The sequence below is a fragment of the Microcebus murinus genome, chromosome 3 (genome assembly GCF_040939455.1).
Source record: "Microcebus murinus isolate Inina chromosome 3, M.murinus_Inina_mat1.0, whole genome shotgun sequence".
Classification (NCBI taxonomy): domain Eukaryota; kingdom Metazoa; phylum Chordata; class Mammalia; order Primates; family Cheirogaleidae; genus Microcebus; species Microcebus murinus.
Window position 1 is genome coordinate 8406107 of NC_134106.1, and position 23524 is coordinate 8429630.

At 36.4% G+C, this 23524-nt stretch overlaps 1 protein-coding gene across 1 annotated transcript in view; it reads right to left on the reverse strand.

The window, feature by feature from the left end:
• Nucleotides 1-23524, reverse strand: part of ROCK2 (Rho associated coiled-coil containing protein kinase 2) — a 132097-nt gene that overhangs the window by 70154 nt on the left and 38419 nt on the right. The window contains exons 2-3 of the mRNA XM_012781049.3: nt 13268-13349; nt 11426-11526 (exon numbers count right to left, since the gene is read on the reverse strand). Of these exons, the coding sequence (XP_012636503.1) occupies nt 11426-11526; nt 13268-13349 (183 nt within the window). The remainder of the gene's footprint in view (nt 1-11425; nt 11527-13267; nt 13350-23524) is intronic.

Sequence of the window (23524 nt, forward strand, 5' to 3'; positions counted from 1 at the left end):
ATAAATAAAGGGCCAAAAAGTTAACAGTGGTTATTGTCGCAACTGATGAAATTTTGGGTGATTTTTATTTTCTTATTTTTGTTATTTGTACTTTCTACAGATAATATGAACTGCTTTAAGAAAGAAAGAAAACATAAGTAGATGAGACGTTCCTAAGTGTAGCTAAAGGTATGCCTGGAAAATCCTAAAATGGACCTCCTGGACGACTCACTTATGGACAAAAACTTTTGCAAATCATTCTAACCCAAACACCTCATTTGAAATCTTCAAATTTATTTTTATTATCAAAAATCACATTACATATTTTTTATAAGAAGATCCAATGTATCTATTTGATAGTCCTGGAGTAGTTATTGTTTCCACTATAGATGCAAGAAAAAAATGTTCTCACACTGTGGCAGCCAAGAATGAATGGGGAATACAGGAATTACAAAAACATGGAGGGAGAGAATAATTTTTACAACTCAGAAATAACCCTATAAACAGTGAAGAGTCTGTTTTATTCCATAAAAGGAATAAAAAAAGTTGAGTTTATATGAGAAGTATTGGAAAATCATGTCTCCTACATCCCTGCCTTCTAAAGCCTGGTTTGAAACTAAATCAAAAGCAAGCCAGCGGAATGCCCTGGAAACAACCTGAACCCAGAAATAAGGAAGGATCATAGTCCATTCACTTCAATGAAAACTTTCTATATTCAAGGTTCTGTGCTATACAGTATATAAAAAGACAGAAAAATCCAATTCCACATATGATCTGGTTGCACATATACACACCAGTTATCAAAGCCTGGGTTGAGCCGGGCGCGGTGGCTCACGCCTGTAATCCTAGCTCTTGGGAGGCCGAGGCGGGCGGATTGCTCGAGGTCAGGAGTTCAAAACTAGCCTGAGCAAGAGCGAGACCCCGTCTCTACTATAAATAGAAAAAAATTAATTGGCCAACTGATATATATATAAAAAATTAGCCGGGCATGGTGGCGCATGCCTGTAGTCCCAGCTACTCGGGAGGCTGAGGCAGAAGGATCGCTCGAGCCCAGGAGTTTGAGGTTGCTGTGAGCTAGGCTGACGCCACGGCACTCACCCTAGCCTGGGCAACACAGTGAGACTCTGTCTCAAAAAAAAAAAAAAAAAAAAAAGCCTGGGTTGAGTTGACAAATGCCTACATGTCTCTCTGCTCCTCTAGACATTCCTCTTCGACTGTGTACTTAACTAAAGAAGATACTCCTCCCAGATACTGGGGAACTATTTTAGATAAGCAGCTATGAATCCCTGGTGGAAATGGCAAAAATACTTGAAAGACACAGTTCCTGCCCTCAAAGAGTTTACAACATAATAGGAGGAATCAAAGAAGTCTACAACATATAAATGATAGCACAAATCAAAATAAGGTAAATAAAATAATTATAATTAAAGGATGCAGAGGAGAGATCACACCCAGATAAAAGCCAGGCACGGTGGCTCATGCCTATAATCCCAGCACTCTGGGAAGCCAAGGCAAGAGGATTGCTTGAGCCCAGGAGTTCTAGACCAGCCTAAGCAATGTAGCAAGACCCCAACTCTACAAAAAAAAGTTTTTTTAAATTAGCAGGACATGGTGGCGCACACCTGTAGTCCCAGGTACTCGGGAAGCTGAAGTAGGACTACTTTGAGCCCAGGCGTTTAAGGTTACAGTAAGCTATAATCATGCCAATGCACTCTAGCCTGGGCAACACAGCGAGATCCCATCTCTTTAAAAAAAAAAAAAGTAGAAAAAAAGAAGAGCAAACGGAATAAAGAGTTTTCTTTTAAAAATGAGACACAAAGTCAAACTAAATGACTGAAGAAAGAGACATGCTTTGAAATGAGTAGCCTGTCTACAATGAACAGCACAGTGGAAGATAAAAGTTAAAAAGCTTAAAAAAAATTGGTGACATCTTAAAAGAGGGCCTAGAAGGCCAGGATGAAGATTTTGTAGTTCATTTAGCAGGCAAAGGATCCACTAAATGCAGAGGATAGCTAATACAGCAAATGTATTTTAGAAGGGTCAATTTGGCAGCAGTTTGTATTAGATCAGATCTAGAATTCCCTGTCTTTATCTAACTCAATATGAGGTAAAGAAATAAAAGACAAAAACAAAACATGTACGCTAGAAAAGCCTCACACTTGATTCTATTACATCCACATCAAGAATCTGGATAGGAATGATACATGAGAATGACATGAGAATGCAAGGATATAAAGAATGGGGGAAACAGTCTGCCAAATAGTAATGTTGGCCCAACTGAGCTTGGATAACATGAACTCACAGAAGATTGCATATTGATATTTTCAATCTTCTTGATATTTTCTCCATCAGCACTTCACATCTAAGATCAACAGTAACAACAGTGAAACACTGTTAGCAGACGTGGAAAAGAGAAGAACACAAAGCAGGTGTTCATGTATGGGTAACAAAAGGGTGGCTTGGAAGAAAGTAATGATAGTGAATACAGGGGGGAAAAGTGCATAGACTGGAGAAATATTATGAAGGCAGAAACAGTAGGACTTCCTAAAAAATTAAATATAAGGAATAAAGGAAAGAAATCAATGACGACTCCTAACTTTTTGACTTGAGCAACTAAGTTGATGATGAGGAAGGTAAGAGAAGGAAAAGATTCGTGGAGGAAGAGTAAAATTAGAGAGGTAATCAAACATCCTAATTTCACACATTTTGTATGTCTATGACACATATTCATAAAGATGTCAAATAAGCCACTGTGGATATGAGTTGGAGAGCAAAGTAGAAAGTTCTGAGCAGTAGCTATAAATACGAGCCTTGCCAACACATAAATTTTATTTAATGTCACAGGTATGCACAAGCTCACCTTGGTAGAGAATACAAATAAAAGAAACAAGACTCAGCCACTAGGAACTATTATACAGTATTTAGAAGTCAGGTAGAGAATGAACCATGAAGGAAACTGAGAAGGAAGAGCCAGTAAAGTAAGAAAAAGTAGTTTCAAAAAATAAGGAGATCTGAATACTGTAACAGTTTAAGATGAGAGTGAAATACTATGCAGCCAATAAAAATATAGATTAAGTCTATATTTATTGACATGAAAGACAGTTATAACCATGTAACAAAGAAAACAGACTCTGGAATCCTCTGCCCAAATTCAAATTGCACTTCAACCACTTAGTAGCTAGGTGAACTCTCACAGGTTATTTATCCTATCTCCTAGAGTTGAATTTTCCCATCTGTAAAATGGGCATAATAGTAACAACCTATCTAGAAGGACTGCTGTAAAGATTTGTTACCATATTCAGATTGCTCAGAAGTCCAGCTGACATGTTATAACTGCTATAAAAATGTGTGCTACTATTTGTTGTTGCATTAAAAAACACAAATTACAAAACTAATATGAACTCTTAATATAGATATATTTAAGACACATATATTACACATATATTTAGAAATGAAAATGCTAGAAAGCTATACATCAAATTAATAAGAGTAACTATCTCTTCAGTTGTGGGACTACAGGTAAATTTAAAGATAAAATCACCTTTGTCACAGAACTTCCATGATAGAAAATATAAAATAAATGTATATGTTCTCTGCAGGTAAAGGAAAAAAGATAATAACCTAAGCACATTTTGTATCATGGAATTTTAGAACTTTTCAATCTATAAGAAATTCATTTTTAATATGAGGAAATCTAGGCCCAAAGTAGCTAAAGACTTGGCACTTTCCTAATTCACATTTTCATGGGCTATTCTCTCTCTGTTTTGACTCCTACCCCAACCTCAGTTCTCCATGTAGCTAATTCCTTTACATCTTAACTCAGGTGTCACTTTCTCACAGCAAGACCTTTCCCATCTCCCCAATCTGAATTAGGCACATCCCTCCATCATTCTCTCACATACTATCTTTTCCTTCACAGTATTTATCATAAATCAGAAATAGTGATTTTACTTGCTAAATCTTCATCTCCTCCACAGGACCATCACTTTCAGAAAAATGGAAACTATTATTGTATCCTTAGAGACTAGCAGAGCTCCTGGAACATAACAGACCCTGATTAAATATTTAATGGGTAGATGGATAAACAAACCATTATAGATCTGACAATTAACTACTAACATTTACTGAGCACTACTATATTCCAAGGGCTGTTTCACATCTTTATATGTATTGTCACATTTAATTCTTACAGTAACCCTATGAGATATAAATGCTATTTGTTATCTTCATTTAACAGATAAGACACTAAGAGACAAAGAGATTAAAGTTAAGTCACAGCTAGTTACTGATGGAGGCAAAATTCAACTGCAAGTAGCCTGACCATAAAGCCAATGCTCTTACATAGAGTCATGTGTCACTTAGCAACAGGCAGGTGTTTTGAGTAATGTGTCATTAGATGATTTTGTCATTGTGCGAACATCATAGAGTGAATTAGACACACTTAGATGATATAGCCTACTACACACCTAGGTATATAGCCTATTGCTCCTAGGCTACAAGCCTGTACAGCATGTTACTGTTCTGGATACTGCAGGCAACTATAACACAATGTAAGTATTTGTACATCTAAACATAGAAAAAGTACAGTAAAAGTATGGTATAAAATATTTAAAATGGTACATCTGTACAGGACGCATATATGAATAAAGCCTGAAGGACTGGAATTGCTCTGAGTGAGTCAGTGGTGAGTAAATGTGAAGGCCTAGGACATTACTGTACACTACTGTAGACTTTACAAATACTGTATACTTAGGTTATACTAAATTTTTTAAAAAATATTTTTACTTCTTCAATAATAAATTAATCTTAGCTTACTGTAACTTTTTACTTTGTAAACTTCTGACTCTTTTGCAAGAACATTTAGCTTAAAACAGAAACACATTGTACACAGTAAAAAAATATTTTTTCTTTGTATCCTTATGAAAGTAGCACTTGGACTCCTCCTTTGCAATCGTATTCTTCTTTTAAAGAGTCTCTGCATAAAGTAACAAAACCAAGAATTCAAGACAAAACAAATATGCCACAAGCTCTTGGGCCAGGTCATCAGATTAGTGAAATGTTGAAATATTTTTCATTTTAAAAAATATATTACTTTGTTTCTGGATATTCTGTGGCCAAAACAAATTTTGGGTTGGAAAATTAACAACAACAAAATAAAAGCTTTCTGTATCTGTCCATTTTCCTTTGTTTTCCTTTCCTTCAACATACTGAATTGTAATTATCAAAGTAACTTAGAATGATGAATACCCTGCCATTAAAATATAACAAGTCAGAGTCTGTCATATTTCCTTTGCAAATTCAACTCCAAATTCTCGTATCTTTTCTATAACTACCCTGAAACATAAGTATGCAGAAATAATGTGTCTGTTTCAAATATAAGCAGCATGCATCTATATACCAAACAGGCAATAAAAAGTTAATACTTCAGGAACACTTACAAGCCTATTACCAGGCTTATTTATTAATTCACTTAATCTCCCACAATGACTCCCATAAGATAGATATTATTATCTTTATTTGATAGGTTATAACTCAAGAGAGAGAGATTCATGCCTATGGTCACCATGATCTTTGAGTTAGAAAATGGCAGAACTGGGATTCAACTACCTAACATCTTAGATGATCTTTCATAACTCAACTGTCTGGTAATCTAAGCTCCTGCTCTCCCCACTAGAGTATCAAAATTTTAAAAGGTGAAGCTTTACTATTTTCATTAAAAACCAAAAAACAAAAAAATCCAGCCAAACAATAACAAAACTTCATCACTTTCCATGGCAGCCCTTTCCTCAGATCTGCTCCAACTTAACCTCTCAATTATTTAAACCACACCTCAAAAGGCATTGTTTCAAGTCCCTGAGCACTCCACCCCTTGAATACATTCTATTCATATGCCTTTTAAAACAGGGCAACAGGTTTCTGGTTCCACATGTAAGGAGTCTGAAAGTCATCACCCCATCCTAACAACAAAGAAAAAGCTGAACAGACTGAAAAATCAACAATTCTTTTTAAATCCAAAAGAGAGGTAAGGACACAGGATAAACCACTGTCCCCCAAGAATAGAGAAACAGAAATGCAAACAGAGGAAGTCATGGTTACAGGATCAGAGACTCACAAGTGGAAACTGTCACAGGAACCAATGTCAGGGTAGGAAAACCCGAACTGTAATTGACAAATTGCTGGAGACTAAGTGTACTCAAATCTGAGTACAAATCTGTCTCTTCACAATTTGAAGAGACAGCAAGCATCAGAAGCAAACGTGGCAGGAATGCTGTAATTAATAGATCAGGAACTTAAAAGAGCGATGATTATTACTCTAGGGGCTCTAATGGATAAAGTACCCAGCATGTGAGAAAAGAGTGGCAATGTAAGCAGAGAGATAGAAATCCTAATGAAAAAAAAAAAAATGCTAGAGATTAAAATCACTCTAACAGAAATAAAGAATGCCTCTGAGAGATTTATTAGTAGATTGGACATAGCTGAGGAAAGAATCTCTGAGTTTCAGGCTAAATCAATAGATACTGAAAAGTAAACAGAGGGAAGACTGAAAAAATCAGAACAGAATGTCCAGGAACTATGAGACAACTACAAAAGATGTAAAATATATGTAATGGGAATACTAAAAGAAAACAAAAACACCAAATAAACATTTGAAACAAATACTGAAAATTTCCCCAAATTAATGTCAAAAACCAAACCAAACATGCAGAAAGCTCAAAGAACACAGAGCAGGATAAATGCCCCCCCCAAAAAAAAACTACATTTGCATATACCATTTTCAAACTACAGAAAATCAAATGTAAGGAAAAAAATCTGAAAGCAGAGAGGAAAAAAGTTACTTTACCTACATGAGAACAAAGATAAGAATTATATCTGACTTCTAGGAAACTATACATGCAAAATGAGAGTGGAGTAAAATATTTAAACTGTTAAAAGAAGGAAAAAAACTACCAAACTAGAATTCAGCACTCTAGGAAATTATCTTTCAAAAGTGAAAAGAAGACTCATGCTTATAATCCTAGCACTCTGGGAGGCTGAGGCAGGGAGAATCACTTGAGGTTGGGAGCTTGAGATCAGCCTGAGCAAGAGTGAGATTCTCCTTCTACTAAAAATAGAAAAATATTAGCCAAGCGTGGTGGTGCCTACAGTCTCAGCTACTTGGGAGGCTGAGGGAGGAGGATCACTTAAGCCCAGGAGTTTGAGGTTGCTGTGAGCTAGGATGACACCCCTGCACCCTAGCCAGGGCAACAGAGCAACACTCTATCTCAGAGAGAGAGAGAGAGAGAGAGAGAGAGAGAGAGAGACAGACAGACAGACAGACAGACAGACAGACAGACAGACAGAGACAAGAGAGACAGAGAGAAGAGAGAGGATTCTGGAAAGATCGGTTAGTAGGAAGCAAGAGGAACCAGTCTGTCACCCAACCTAGACAACAACTGCACTGGCAGAATATGTCTGACGTAAAGATTTGAGAATTCTGGAGTCTACTTAAGGCTTGCAACTTCCAAGATAAGGCTTGGACTGCAAATGGTTGTTAATTTTAATCAATTTCAGCTCCCAGAGCAGTAGCAGATACTAATCCCTGGTCCACTGCCCCTAGGGAGGCAGCTGGGTACCTGTTCCTAGAATAAGCTGCACTCAACTTGGGAGAGCCAGGGTAGGCAAAAAGGATCCTGTTCTCCAAACATCAGGCATCTGGGCTCTGATCACTGATGGCTGCTTCTGATCATACAGGTGCACACGAACATGGGTGACCACTGTTGTCGCACATCCCCTCATAGTTGCAAACTCCTATCCCTCCAGCTGAAGTGACACCCAGGTGATTTAAAAGGTTGGTACTCTTTTTGAAGACCCCTTCATTTTTCAGTTTTTTTCCTTCTGAGAGCCAGACTTTAAAGACTAAAGACATTTAAAAGCAACTGCATATGAGGAAAATCAGAAAGTGACTACATGTACCCAAGGAAAGGCACAGGCTCAGAAAAGACCTGAGAAGGCCTTAAGTTTATATCTCAGATTAATACTTGGCACAGAGACAGGATACAACAGGATATGCCAAGTATGCCAGGATACTTGGCATAACGACAGTAACAAAAAATAAATAAATAGCAAACCCTGCAAAGGGGGAGAATTCCAGAGTCAACACATTATTAGAGTCAAATGTCTAGTTTTCAACACAAAAATCACAAGGCATAAAAAACAAACAAACAAAAAAACAGGAAAGTATGGCCCACTGAAAAGTAAGTCAAAAAAAGCTGTCCTGAAAACGAATTGATGGCAGATCTATCCAACAAAGACTTTAGACCAAGTATTTGAAAGATGCTCAAAAAACTAAAGGAGGATGTACTGAAAGTCAAGAAAATGATGTATGACCTAAACATAAGTATCAATAAAGAGACAAAAAAACCTAAAAAGACACAGTAAATTCTGGAGCTGAAAAGTATAATAACTGAAATTTTAAAACTCACTAGAGGAATTCAAAGGCAGATTTGAGCAGGCAGAAGAATCAGCAAGCAGGAATATAGGACAATGGAAATTAGTGAGTCTGAGGAACAGAAAGCAAAAAGATTGATAAACACTGAACAGAGTCTAAGGGGTATGGGTGGGACACCCTCAACTAGAACAAAATACACACTGCAAAATAGCAGAAGGAGAAGAAAGAGAAGGGGCAGACAATATTTAAATGGCTGAAAACTCCCCAAATTTGATTAAAAATGAATATATTAATAACATTCAAAAAGTTTAATGAAATCCAATAAGATAAACTTGAACTCAAAGAAATCCACAATGAGAAATATTACAATTAAACTTCTGGAAACCAAAGACAAAGAGACAATCCTGAAAGCAGAGAGAGAGAGAAGAGACTTGTCACATAAAAGGAATCCTCAGTAAGATTATAAATAGATTTTGCATCAGACCCTTTGGAGGCCAGGAGACAGTGGGCCAAATATATTCAAAGGGCTAAGAGAAAAAAAATGTCAACCATGAATCCAGATACACACATACACACTCAGAGCAAAACTGTCCTTCAAAACTAAGAGAAACATTAAGACATCACCAGATAAACAAAAGCTTAGGGAGCATGTTACTGGCAAAACTAACCTCCAGTGGTCAAATGGAGTCCTACAGGGTGAAATGAAAGCATACTGTCTAAACAATAACTTTAAGTCATATAAAGAAATAAAAATCTCAATAAAGGTGAATACATGGGCAATTATAAAGGCTGGTATTATTGTAACAACAGTTTGTAATTGCATTTTTTGCTTTCTACATGATTTTAAAGATACACATTTTAAAAAATTATTAGTCTAAAAGCTAATATTATTTAAACATTGATTCATAAACCCACGTTGTTCTATACAATTTGAGAAATATGCATTTAAAGGTGAGGGAAATACCCATTGAAATAATAAGGAGATGAACAACCAAACTCCAGAACACTGACAACACCAAATGCTGGCAAGGATGTGGAGCAAGAGGAACTCTCATTCATTGCTGGTGGGAACATAAAATGGTATAGCCACTTTAGAAGACAGTTTGACAATTTCTTACAAAACTAAACACATTATTACCCTATGATCCAGCAATCATGCTGCTTTTAAAAGTAATGAGCTATAGAGCCATGAAAAGACAGAGTGACACCTTAAATGCATATTACTAAGTTAAAAAAGCTAATCTGAAAAGGCTACATATTATATGATTCTAACTACATGGCATTCTGGAAAAGGCAAAACTATAAAAAGATCAGTGATTGCTAGGGATTGGGGGTTAGGGGATAAACAGGGAAGATTTTTAGGGCAGTGAAAATACTATTTATGATAGTATAATGATGGATATATACCATTATACATTTGTCCAAACCTACAGAATATACAATACCAACAGCAAACCCTAATGTAAACTATGAAAGTGATTGCTTATGACACATCAGTGTAGGCTCACCAATTGTAACAAATGTATCACTCTGATGGGGATGCTGATAATGGGAGTATCTATGGGAGTATCTATGTGCGTAGCAGGACAAGGGGTAAATGGGATATCTTTGTACCTTCTCAATTTTGCTGTAAAACTAAAACTGCTCTAAAAAAAATAAAATCTTAAAAAAAAGAAAAAAAAACAGGACAACAGAGCATCAATCATGTCAAAATAGAGAAAATAAATCACTAGAAAATCAATAATTTTAGATATAATATTAAAGCAGCCCCAAATCTCTTTATTATTTTGGGCGATCTCATGACTAATGACTCTTGTCTCATTACATTCAAGGAAAATTGTTCTTTAATTCATATGTTACTGTTAAAAATCTATTCTTTGTGTTCTTCACATCAAAGTACATATATTCTAGTTAAATTTCACTTCTTGAATCTAGCTGATGATCTTCCCTGTTGATAATTTCTGGATTTTTGCCTCATCATCTAATCATCCTCATTGTACTTCAGGTTTAATTCATTTGCAAAATTATTCAACATACCACCATTACCCCCATACGAGCCATTAATAAAATGTTTAACAGGAGAAGAGAGACAATGAAACTTGTCCTTGACGATCTCTGTCCAATGTACCATCTGAGTTTCCACCAGCCTTAGAATATAGTTAGTAAATTAGCTATAAAGCTGCTTATGTATATAATTAACTCAGTTGCCATTTTTCCATATTATCCTCAACTACATTAGATTTCTTTAAATATCTTATGGATATATATCACACCTATTGCACCACTCTGATATACAAGTCCAATAAACCTATCAAAGAAAGAAGCAATGAAAAGAGAAGAAGAAAAACGTTAGTCTGTCATGATTTGTTCTTAGAGAAACCTATGCTGCCTTGTAATGATCATTGCTTTTCTCAGTGCTCCCTCAAGAGGAATAAACACTGTAGTAAGAAGAACAGAATTTGACTCTAACTATAAAGACAATAGAGGAGTCTCATATAGTCAGGTGATAAAAATAGAAATATTATTATAGCTCCTCATTTAATAATATAAATGTCATATTTGTTGTTCACATTTAAAATATTTCAAGTTGGCACCACTTTGATCTGCAAAGATAAATTTCAGATTTACCTTGTTATTAAAATTTCTTTGTTGGGTTTTTTCATTAAATCTCAGTTCATTAAGCACATGTTATTAATATGAACATTCTAAATAAAAACACAATAGTTTCAGAGGAGTATTAACTGCTAGGCAGATCACATGTGAAGCCAAGTTGGCCTTATTCTCTTAAGTAACAGTGTTTCAGAGGTGGAAGGGACCTGGTATTTACATAACAATTGCCTCTTTTTATAGATGAGGACATTGAGGTTCTCAGGGATGGAATGAATTGAGCAAGATCACAGAGCTAACTTCTGGCAATATCTGGCCATAGAAATTAGATCTACTCAGCTGCTATGGCTAATGTCTCACAAAACCATGATGTAAAAAAAGTAACAAGAACCAAAAAAAATACTTTCTTACCAACTGGACTTCACCAAAAGCACCTCTTCCAATAACTTTTACAACATCATAGTCTTCTGCCTTCATCTGTAGACCTCTGATTTTTTTCACAATTTTCTCATCTACAATAAAAAGGTTACCATATTTATAATATCATACTGCTAAGCAATGTTTTAAAATAATCACATTTGTAAATGAATTTTTATTTTAAGAAACTGGACTTCATTTTCAGCTACATCTGTCAGTTTTTAAAGTCTGCTGTTTAAAAGTATAAAATACAAGTCAGGGGCACTGGCTCCTACAGCACTCTGGGAGGACAAGGCAGGAGAACTGCTTCAGCTCAGAGTTCAAGACCAGCCTGAGCAAGAGTGAGACCCACTTCTAACAGAAAACACTAAAAAGAGAAAAATTAGCCAGAAGTCCTGGTGTACACCTGTAGTCCCAGCTATTTGGGAGGCTAAAGCAGGAGGGTTGCTTAAACCTAGGAGTTTGAGGGTGCGATGAGCTACAATGACACCCCTGCACTTTGCCCGGGGCAACAAGGTGAAATTCTGTCTAAAAAAAAACTGAATCCCTCCCCTTACTCCCTCCCCCATTAAGAAAAAAGAAATCTAAGATAGGCATTAACTTTACATCAAAGAACTAAAACTCTCTATAACCAATTTATTAACACATATAAAGGAACCCTACTGACTAGCAAAAAGTAGCCATTAAAGCTATTGTTTCTGACTCAGTTGCTTGGCAAGTTAGATGACAGCTGACACAGTGATGACCCAAGCAATTCTGGTATGCATTCTGAATCATGGCAGAAAGTTGCCAAGAAATTCCCTGCGAGGCTAATCTTAGTAATGAATTTTGATAGCCTACTTTTCTGAAAAGTGGTAATTATATATTGTATATATAGTAACTACAGACAAGATTGTTTAATTGGGAAAACATTCCAGTCTCTGGCAATTTCAAATTAAAGAGCTTACTGTGGTGATACGAATTGTTTTGAGAATTTCTTAGTCTTACAATTCAATTTCATTTACTTCTTCACCTGAACATCAATAATGGCAAATATTAAGGGTTACCACCCATATGGTAACAATTGTTATCACATTATTTTTCATTAACTAGACTGAAATGTCCACATTTACAGAAACATAAAGATTTATTAAATCTCTGGTTAATATTAAGTCTTAGAGTTGTAAATCTAAATTTAAAACTTCTCTTGGCCGGGCGTGGTGGCTCACACCTGTAATCGTAGCACTCTGGGAGGCCAAGGTGGGAGGATTGCTAGAGGTCAGGAGTTTGAAACCAGCCTGAGCAAGAGCAAGACCCCATCTCTACTATAAATAGAAAGAAATTAAATGGCCAATTAATATATATAGAAAAAATTAGCCGGGCATAGCGACGCATCCCTATAGTCCCAACTATTTGGGAGGCTGAGGCAGAAGGACTGCTTGAGCCCAGGAGTTTGAGGTTGTTGTGAGCTAGGCTGATGCCATGGCACCCACTCTAGCCTGGGCAACAAAGCGAGACTCTGTCTCAAAAAAAATAAAAAAATAAGATAAAAAAATAAAACTTCTCTTGAAAGTGCTGCAAATAACCTGTCCTAAAATAGTAAATAGTCTTAATAATTTATTTAAAATTTTTTAACTTTACCTACTTTATATATTGTAATTTGGTTCTGCAATTTTACATTAAAAATAAAGAATGTTAATTTCCAAAAGGTAAACTAAAAGGTAAACTAAAAAAACTTAAGAATAATAACTTAGAGTTTAAAGTTACTAAGTTTATAGGCTACTAATATTAATCAAACATAAATCTCTTATCAAAAACATAGTTATGTCATCAAATGTGAAGCTAAAACATACTTACATCTATTTAAGAAATTATCTATATTCTTGTTTTTCCTCAAAGCAGGAAAATCCAAATCAAGGACCAAGGAGTTTAAGCCATCCTGTTAAAAAATAAAAAGAGAAAAAAACAGTTTTCACAATTACCAAGCATTCAAAAAAAGTATTCAAATTTTATCATATGTTGTTCTTGCTAGAAAAATGCCAATACACTTCGACATAATATTACCCAGAAGCTCCATATCCAACAGCTGTATCTAGTTTCTTAATCTCTGCCACAGAATATTAAGATTAACCTTATTGTGTTTTTCTTTGTTCTTTTAGCCAACAGAAAAATGCCACTTAAAAATACGTGTCGGGCCAGGCGCAGTGGCTCATGCCTGTAATCCTAACACTCTGGGAGGCCAAGGCAGGAGGACTGTTTGAGCTCAGGAATTCGAGATCAGCCTGAGCAAAAGCGAGACCACGTCTCTACTAAAAATAGAAAGAAATTACTTGAACAGCTAAAAATATATAGAAAAAATTAGCTGGGCATGGTGGCACATGCCTGTAGTCCCAGCTACTCGGGAGGCTGAGGCTGAAGGATTGTTTGAGCCCAGGAGTTTGAGGTTGCTGTGAGCTAGACTAACGCCACTGCACTTCTAGCCTGGGCAACAAAGTGAAACTGTCTCAAAAAAAAAAAGTATCTATTATTACTTTTGTGAGTCAGATGTCTTTTCTCTCTTCAAATAGCCAGTAGTAAAACTTCACCAGCCTTTTGACTTTAAGAAATATACCTACACTCAGTTCCCACTCATTACACAAGCATTAATTTTGTGCCTAGTACACACAAAGAACAGAAAATCCAAAAGTAAGTATGACATTACCCTTACCCTCACAGAGCTTGGTCTCAAAACTTAATGTCTCCCAAAAACAACCCCAATAAAAGGATTTCTATATTCTTCTCTAAGTTTTCTGTACTTCCCAGATTTTTACAATGAGCATGCATTACATTTTATAATCAAAATACGAAAAAGTACATACATATAACTTGGTGGGGGTAAAAAGAAACTAATCAGAAAGTAACTAAAACCCAAATTACTCAATGGACATGCTTATGAAGGTTAACAGTATTTCTAAAACACTATATTGCATGTATTGTTTCATCCCCAAGTAACTCTAAGGAGGGCAGGAGGAAACATCCTCCTTTTTAAATGTGAAGAAACAAAAGTAAGGCATGGAAAAATTAAGTGACTTTCATTTGCCCAAGGTCACACTTTCAGAAAATGACAGTAACAGAATACTACCTAAACCTTAAGAGTTCTAGTATACTTAACTCATGCCCCTAGACTCAATGATCAAATTGACACCATGCTAAAAGAAATAATGGGAGCTTGGAAGGGTATAGGAAGCTAGAGGATTGCAGAAAAAAAAACCCAGCAATTCAGAAAAATCCCTTAGGGGACGTGGGTAGAAGGAAAATGTGGAGGAAATTACATGAAATTTAGAAAGGTAAGCTGGGTGTGCTAGCTTTGAATTGAATATTTTTCCTTGCAGGAATTGGTCCAAAGCCTGGACGAAGTGGTCGTCAGTTGGTGCAAGGTCTGGTGAACACAGTGGATGACAGAGAGTTTCCAAGTCCAGCTTCTATAGTTTGAGCAGCGATCTTTGTGCAACAGGTGGTCGAGCTTGTAGAGCATTGTCTTACAAGAGAATTCGCCTATCTCAAAGGACCAAACTCAGCTGCTTAATAGCAAGCATCCTCATCATTTCATCCAACTGGTTGCAGCAGACACCCGCTATAATTGATTAACCAGGTTTCATGAAGCTGTAATGGGTAATACCAGCGCTGGACCACCAAACAGATACCATTAGCTTTTCTGATGAATGTTTGGTTTTGGACTATGTTTAGGCATGTCATCTTTATCTGACCACTGTGCCAACTGTCTGCAACTGTTACAAAGAATCCATTTTTCATCCCACATAACAATACAGTGTAGAAATGGTTCGCCTTTTACGTTGTGACAGCAAAGACAGACAACTTCAGGATTTCTCTTCTGACTCTCATTTAATTCATGCGGTACCCATCTATCCAGCTTCTTCACCTTGCCAATTTGTTTCAAATGGTCCAATATTGTTGGAATAGTAACGTTAAACCTTGCTGCTAAATCACGCATAGGTTGAGATAGATTCCCTTCCACCACGGCTTTTCAGCTCATCATTTTCCACCTTGCTCTCAAGTTGCCCACATGGCTCATTTCCAAGATTAAAATCACCAGAACGGAACTTCTCAAACCATCGACGCACTGTGTGTTCATTAGCCACATCCTTCCCAAACACTTAGTTGCTATTTCAAGCTGTCTGCGCAACATTGGTTCTGCGCTGCATTGATTCCACGGAAGAGCCGAACTTCTATTCGAAAATAACATGAATTTTTGACTTATCCATGTTACACAAAAATTGCTCTAAAAAAATTTGAAAGTTAATCACAAGGCAAAATATGTGTTTGAAAGTCTGAGGATGTACCTTCACAGTAAAAATAAAACAAGAAGTGTCAAAGTGAAATGTCAGAGACATCAACTGTCAAACTTAGTACTTAAGGAAATCAGACATTTCATATTTAATAACCTAAAAATCATTTATTGAATGCATACTATGTGCAAAACAAAGTCACTTTCATATTTAATTATCATAAAAGCCCCACTGGAGAAGGAATGTAGGAAATAGAGAAGTGTTTTGAGGCAGAGCCACTTAGGTACAGAACAGAAGCAGAAGTTGTAACCATAAAGAACTATTCTGCTATACATACAACTACCACTAGGAACTGTGAAAGAACACTTCAGCAAGAAGAAAACAGTTGGCCAGGCGTGGTGGCTCACACCTGTAATCCTAGCACTCTGGGAGGCTAAGGCAGGAGGATCCCTCAAGGTCCGGAGTTCAAAACCAGCCTGAGCAAGAGCGAGACCCTGTCTCTACTAAAAATAGAAAGAAATTAATTCACCAACTAAAAATATATAGAAAAAAGTAGCCGGGCATGGTGGCACATGCCTGTAGTCCCAGTTACTCGAGAGGCTGAGGCAGGAAGATCGCCTGAGCCCAGGAGTTGAGGCTGCTGTGAGCTAGGCTGATGCCACAGCACTCTAGCCCAGGCAACAGAGTGAGACTCTGTCTCCCAAAAAAAAAAAGAAGAAGAAGAAAATAGTTGTTGTTGGTTAGTTGGTTGTTTGCTTTGCTTTAAAGTACACACTCTTTTCTCCTTTTGCTAACTACATGTAAATCTAACTGCATATTGCTTCTTCATTTCTGGTAGTAACTTCACTTTAAGCAGAAATAGTTAGTTACCAATCAATTTAGATACCCATTAGCAACTGTGGTTTAAAGAAAAAGAAAATTACTCAAATACATTGAACCTAAATCACAATTAATTGGAACTTACAAATAGCCATAATTTTTCCTACATCCAAAAGGAAAAGGCATCAGTATAAATACATATCTGGAATTTATTCTTTGAACCATCGTTTAGGGCTTGCTAACTCTATTTCTACAAAGTACACAGTGACCTAACACCATTATTTCCAAGTTTCCACCTAATACCGAACAGACCAATATGAAAGATGACCTACTGAAATTAAAAATATATACTATTGGCCGGGCACGGTGGCTCACACCTATAATCCTAGCACTCTGGAAGGCCGAGGCAGGTAGATCACTCGAGATCAGGAGTTCAAAACCAGCCTGAGCAAGAGCAAGACCCCGTCTCTACTATAAATAGAAACAAATTAATTGGTCAACTAATATATATAGAAAAAATTAGCCGGGCATGGTGGCGCATGCCTGTAGTCCCACCTACTCAGGAGGTTGAGGCAGCAGGATTGCTTGAGCCCAGGAGTTTGAGGTTGCTATGAGCTAGGCTGACGCCAAGGCACTCACTCTAGCCTGGGCAACAAAGTGAGACTCTGTCTCAAAAAAAACCCCACAATACACACACATACACACACACACACACACACTATTAATAATACATAACAATATAAGTTACATACACACAGACACACACAAAGGCTTGGCATGGTGGCTCACTCCTGTAATCACAGCACTTTGGGAGGCTAAGGCAGAAGGATCACTTGAGGCCGGGCGCAGTGGCTCACACCTATAATCCTAGCACTCTGGGAGGCCGAGGCGGGTGGATTGCTCAAGGTCAGGAGTTTGAAACCACCCTGAGCAAGAGCGAGACCCCGTCTCTACTATAAATAGAAACAAATTAATTGGCCAACTAATATATATAGAAAAAATTAGCCGGGCATGGTGGCACATGCCTGTAGTCCCAGCTACTTGGGAGGCTGGGGCAGGAGGATTGCTTGAGCCCAGGAGTTTGAGGTTGCTGTGAGCTAGGCTGACGCCATGGCACTCACTCTAGCCTGGGCAACAAAGTGAGACTCTGTTTCAAAAAAAAAAAAAAAAAAAAAAAGAAGGATCACTTGAGGCCAGGAGTTCTAGAGCAGCCTGAGCAACATGGCAAGACTCTATTTCTACAAAAAATAAATAGACAGATAGATAGAAAGAAAAATCAGCCTGGCATGATGGTGCACACCTATAGTCCAGCTTTCTGGGAGGCAGAGGCAGGAGGATCACTTGAGCCCAGGAATTTTAGGTTGCTGTGAGCTGTGATAACAACAAAACGATAGCCTACCTCAAAAAAATACTTATACACACATGCACACACACACACTACAATTTGCATATTTAACCTAAAAAAAGTTAAGGCATAATATAGGCATTTTCAACATTATCTCACTCTTGCTAGCTTTTAGTGAATTGTGAAATACTATACTTTACACACACACACATGATCATGCATATTCCTGGATGTTATCTACTAAATTTTTAAAAATTCTCTCCTTAAAAAACTACCTAGTAGATTAAAAACATTCCATTTTAGGGTGCAGACATATGTCAAAGTTTATCAAATTATACAATTTAAATATGTACAATTTATTCTATGTCAATTATACCTCAATTAAGCTGTTTAAAAATGAATATAATATTTGTGGAACACAGATGGAACAAGAGGACCTTATCTTAAGTGAAATAAGCCAGGAACAGAAAGTTAAAACACCGAATGTTCTCACTCATATGTGGAAGCTTTAAAAAAAAAACAAAAAAAACCCGATGATCTCATAGAAATAAAAAGTAGAACAGATGATACCAGAGGCTGGGGAGGGAGGGAAAGGGAGAAATTTGTTAAAGGATACAAAATTACAGCTAGATAGAGGGATAAATACTAGTGTTCTATACCACCGTAGGATGACTAGAATTAACCATAATTATAGTTTCAAATAGCCAGATGGAGGATATTAAATGTTCCCAGCACAAAGAAATGACAAATGTTTGAGATAACACATATGCTAATTACCCTGATCTGATCACTATACATTATATGATTCAAAACATCACTATGTACCTCATGAAAACATATAATCATAGTCAATTAAAAAATATGAATGTAATATACACAATCACAGATTTAAGATAACACTAAAATGCAAGTATTAGAAGGAAACAAAAAGAAAATGGCAGGGTTGACCCTTCATCTACTCCTTGTATACTTTTTTTTGAGACAGAATCTCACTTTGTTGCTTGGGCTAGAGTGCCATGGTGTCACCTTAGCTCACAGCAACCTCAAACTCCTGGGCTCAAGCAATCCTACTGCTTCAGCCTCCTGAGTAGCTGGGACTACAGGCATGTGCCACCATGCCCGGCTAATTTTTTATATATATTTTTAGTTGGCCAATTAATTTCTTTCTATTTTTAGTAGAGACGGGGTCTTGCTCTTGCTCAGCCTGGTTTCGAACTCCTGACTTTGAGGGATCCTCCTGCCTCAGCCTCCCAGAGTGCTAGGATTATAGGCGTGAGCCACCATGCCTGGCCCTTGTATAAATTCTTGTGGTTCAAATTATGAGGCCAAAAGAAATGGCAAGCTAATCACATCGCTCTCTCTCCCCAAAATGGTCAAAATTACCTTAAGCCTATTTGAAATAGGGCATTGCATCCACAATCATTAATGAAGTACAATATGGGCTGCTATAACTTATATATCAATAATACAGGCCGGGTGTGGTGGCTCACGCCTGTAATCCTAGCTCTCTGGGAAGCCAAGGCGGGCGGATTGCTCGAGGTCAGGAGTTCGAAACCAGCCTGAGCAAGAGCGAGACCCCGTCTCTACTATAAATAGAAAGAAATTAATTAGCCAACTAATATATATATTAAAAAAAAATTAGCCAGGCATGGTGGCGCATGCCTGTAGTCCCAGCTACTTGGGAGGCTGAGGCAGAAGGATTGCTTGAGCCAGGAGATTGAGGTTGCTGTGAGCTAGGCTGACGCCATGGCACTCACTCTAGCCTAGGCAACAAAGAGAGACTCTGTCTCAAAAAAATAATAATAATAATACAAATATCTCATATTTACCTGGGGAAGAAGGGAATGATATGAGTATTAAGTAAAACACATGATTTTCTCCAGCATATAAATGTTTTTAAATGATGATGAGCAAGCTTTCTCAAATTAAAGAGAAAGCCTTAGCAATAAATGAAGCCATTAAGAAAAAAACACAAAAATCATGTACAAATGCCTTCCCAAAGTACAAATAGTGCCTTCAATAACCCCTATACTGTTTATGACATTAAGCCACCTTGTGAGATTTTAAGTGCAGCTGAAGAAGCTAAGAAGCTCTTTCTCCTTTGCTTAAAAAACAAAACCAAACTAAACAGAGGGCTATGGTAGCAAAGGCCTCCTCAGGCCTAAATTTCAAAGAAAAAAGCTCAAGCCTTAGGGGTTAAGGTTGCAGACAGTGACATGTCTGTAATGCTGGGTACCAAGGCCAACAGAGATTTAACTGTACTCATTTTTATTTGAATTGTCACTATTTTAGTTATTATTCTGGTTAAAAGTTTGCACAGTCTGATCCATCCTATTTTTTCTCATAAGCCCTGTTAGTTATGGTGCACGACTTTCGCAGAACACAAAGATTTTCATAAATTTGTTTTTCATGTTAGTGACTGAACAAAGGCAAGCCCACCACAATTAGCAAGACACTTAAAACCTAAACAAGAGCATGAAAATAAATCTCTATAGTTTTTTGAATGTTTAATGTCCTAAATTCCATCCAGCACTTTACCAATTTTCATTGAACTTAATGACACACATTTGTAAGACTATTTTGAATTTTAGGGTTTTTGTTTTGTTTCCTGTCTTTAACATCAAAAGATCCTTTTAAAAAAATCCATACACTTCTGAAAGACACTGGTTCTTCTAGTTATGTTTTTTTAATGGCTGAGATATGAAAAACATTATGGTGAAAAACGTACATTTTGTACATGGCAAATATCTTTGGAGGGCACACAAAAAATAATTGAAAAGCTGGAGATATGTATAACAAAATAAATAATTCAGTAAAGAGAAGTTTACTGGAAGAAAGTAGACAGTATTGGATACTGCTAAAATGAAGAAATAACTGGAGTAACTATAAGGTATTCTCAATTGTAAATTACCTCTTTAATATCCATTTTAAGGAAAACCTTTGTAATAGTCAACCACTGATAGATCTGGTGCTATGAATGAAATACAAAACTGCCTCCAGAACTACATATAAGTATTAAGAATAGCACACATGAAATTCATTCATTGCATTATTCACAGAACAAGCTTTAACAACTAAGAAATCAAATCCTTAAGCACACAATATGCTACAATATGTCATCAACACTGTAAAATTTATAAAAGATTGTTAAAGTATAATAGAATATTTTCAATCCTTTGTAGTGAAATGAAAAATAACTATGAAAAATCTCAGCTTCATACAAAAGTTTCCCAGCTATCCTGTCACAATGAACTTTTAAAAGTTATTGAACTTATAGATGAATTACATATTTTTCTTCTATAAAATGAAAAGTCCAAATTTGCTGACCTTGCCTATGATATTAAGTACCTATTAATATTATGCTGGTAGATATTTTTTGGAAAAAAGTAACAGATTTTGTCTAAGGGTGATGTTTTTAACAGTAAGTCAGGAAAGAAAAAAAAATTCTTTTTGAAAGAAATTCTTGCTATGGAAGGAGTATTCGGCAAAGGGATGTCTGGTAATGTTTCCATCCATGGGTGAATTTTACTGATAACAACATGCTTTGCCTAGTAAGAATGTTTCTAACTTTCACACCCATGTTTTAAAATTTAAAAACATAATTTTCTAACCCAATTAAAAATAAAGACGTTCAGTGGGTCTTAAACTCATTTGTTAAAATATAAAAATGCAACTCTTTCTGATTAGTCTTTAAGAAGTGGCCTCCATCAAGGAAAACAGAAATCTGCAAACTTAATTTCAACAACCACACACACACAAATGTAAAATTTATGGGCAGAATTAGAAAATAAGTATCATGATTTAGTAACTACAGCTACTGATACATTTGTATCAGTACATTTGTATCTATACATCTTTGTCAAGTTTCAAAAAAAAGACCTGGGATAGTCCTCAAAACCTAGTAGCAAAGTAAACAACTTAGAACCTGATCTTCAAATCATCATTAAGCCAAAAAAAAAAAAATTTTTTTTTTTTTTTTGAGACAGAGTCTCACTCTAGCCCAGGCTAGAGTGTCCTGGCATCAGCAGAGCTCACGGCAACCTCCAACTCCCAAGCTCAAGTGATTCTCCTCAGCCTACCAAGTAGCTGCCACTACGCCCGGCTAATTATTCGATTTTTTGTAGAGATGAGGTATCACTCTTGCTCAGGCTGGTCTCAAACTCCTAGTCTTAAAGCAATCCTCCTGTCTCAACCTTCCAAAGTACTAGGATTACAGGCATCAGCCACCATGCCCAGGCTAAACTTTTGCTCTTGTATCTCATTTGTGAAAGCAGAAAAAAAAAAGTTTGGAGGTCACAAATTCCCTGGCTAAGAAATTTTTATTATATTCCTTCAAGGTAAAAACTTACTTTCTATATTCTAAGCATAGTGTATCTCCTCAAAAAACTGACTGTATAAATAAATAGCCAACATCTTGGTATCAACATAACCAAAACTGAATCAGTCATCTTCTCATTCAAATCTTACTATGATACATCTAATAAGCAGTGCCATTCTATGTCACTCAGGTTTAGAATTCCTTTCCTTGGTCCCTTTTATCAAGTCATTTCCTCTGCACAGCTGATACTTCCTATAAGGAAGTATCAGTCTCAATAGTTGCTCCCTTCTCCACTCCATTCTCTATTGTTTTTCAGATTCTCATTATTTCTTACTTACTAATTAGTTTCCCAGCCTCTAATCTCCCTCTGCTCCAGACCACTGCTGAGTAGTTAATCTTTTTGAAATATAAATCTGTACATTTCATGCCCTCCTTAAGATTATACAATAGCTTCCAAATGCCTAGAGAATAAAATCTATAACCTTAAACTAGCATTCAGAATACCTTGCTATCTGCCCCATCAACCTTCTCCAATCTTATTTTCCCCTATTTTACTACCCTTCATTCACATTTGTACCAGATTTGTATTGTCCAATAGAGAAGCCACTAGCTATGTGTGGGTGCTGAGCACTTGAAATGTACCTAGTCCAAATTGAGATGTTCTATAAATGTAAAATATACACTGGATTTCAAAGACTTAGTATCAAGAGTGTAAAATTGTTCATTTATAATTTTTAAATATAGATTACATGTTTAAATGATAATATTTTGGTTATACAGGGTTAAAATGCAACATATTATTGAAATTAATTTCACTTGTTTCTACTTTTTAAAATGAGGCTACTAAAAATTTAAATTAAAAAAATTTATAATTTAATATTTCACATTATATATCTATTGGACAGCATTGCCTGGACCAGGGAAGGGGAATGTGTGGCCTTTGGACTGAATCTAATTTTACAAAACAAATCCTTTTATTTTTATTAACAGATTTATGTTAGACTTTTGTATTTTTATCTTTACAATGGATGTATGTCAAGTACCAAAGAATAAAATAGGTTTCAAGGAAATGATCCTCTCAGACTGACCAGCACAATTAGAAGATTAGTAAGCCACAAGGGCTAAATTGGCGACTGCTACACTCATAATTTAATTCTACCTTTCCCCGTTTGCCTGGCACGACTACCACACAAGGCTGGTTGGTGAGAGTTTATCAGGTTGAGTAAGCCAGTCTGTTATCAGCTTTTGACAACAGTGCACTGTGTTTCTGTCTGAAGTGTAATTTGTGAATAGTTGCACAGTTTGACAGTATTTTTTAATTTTGTCTATTTAATGGCACATCATAT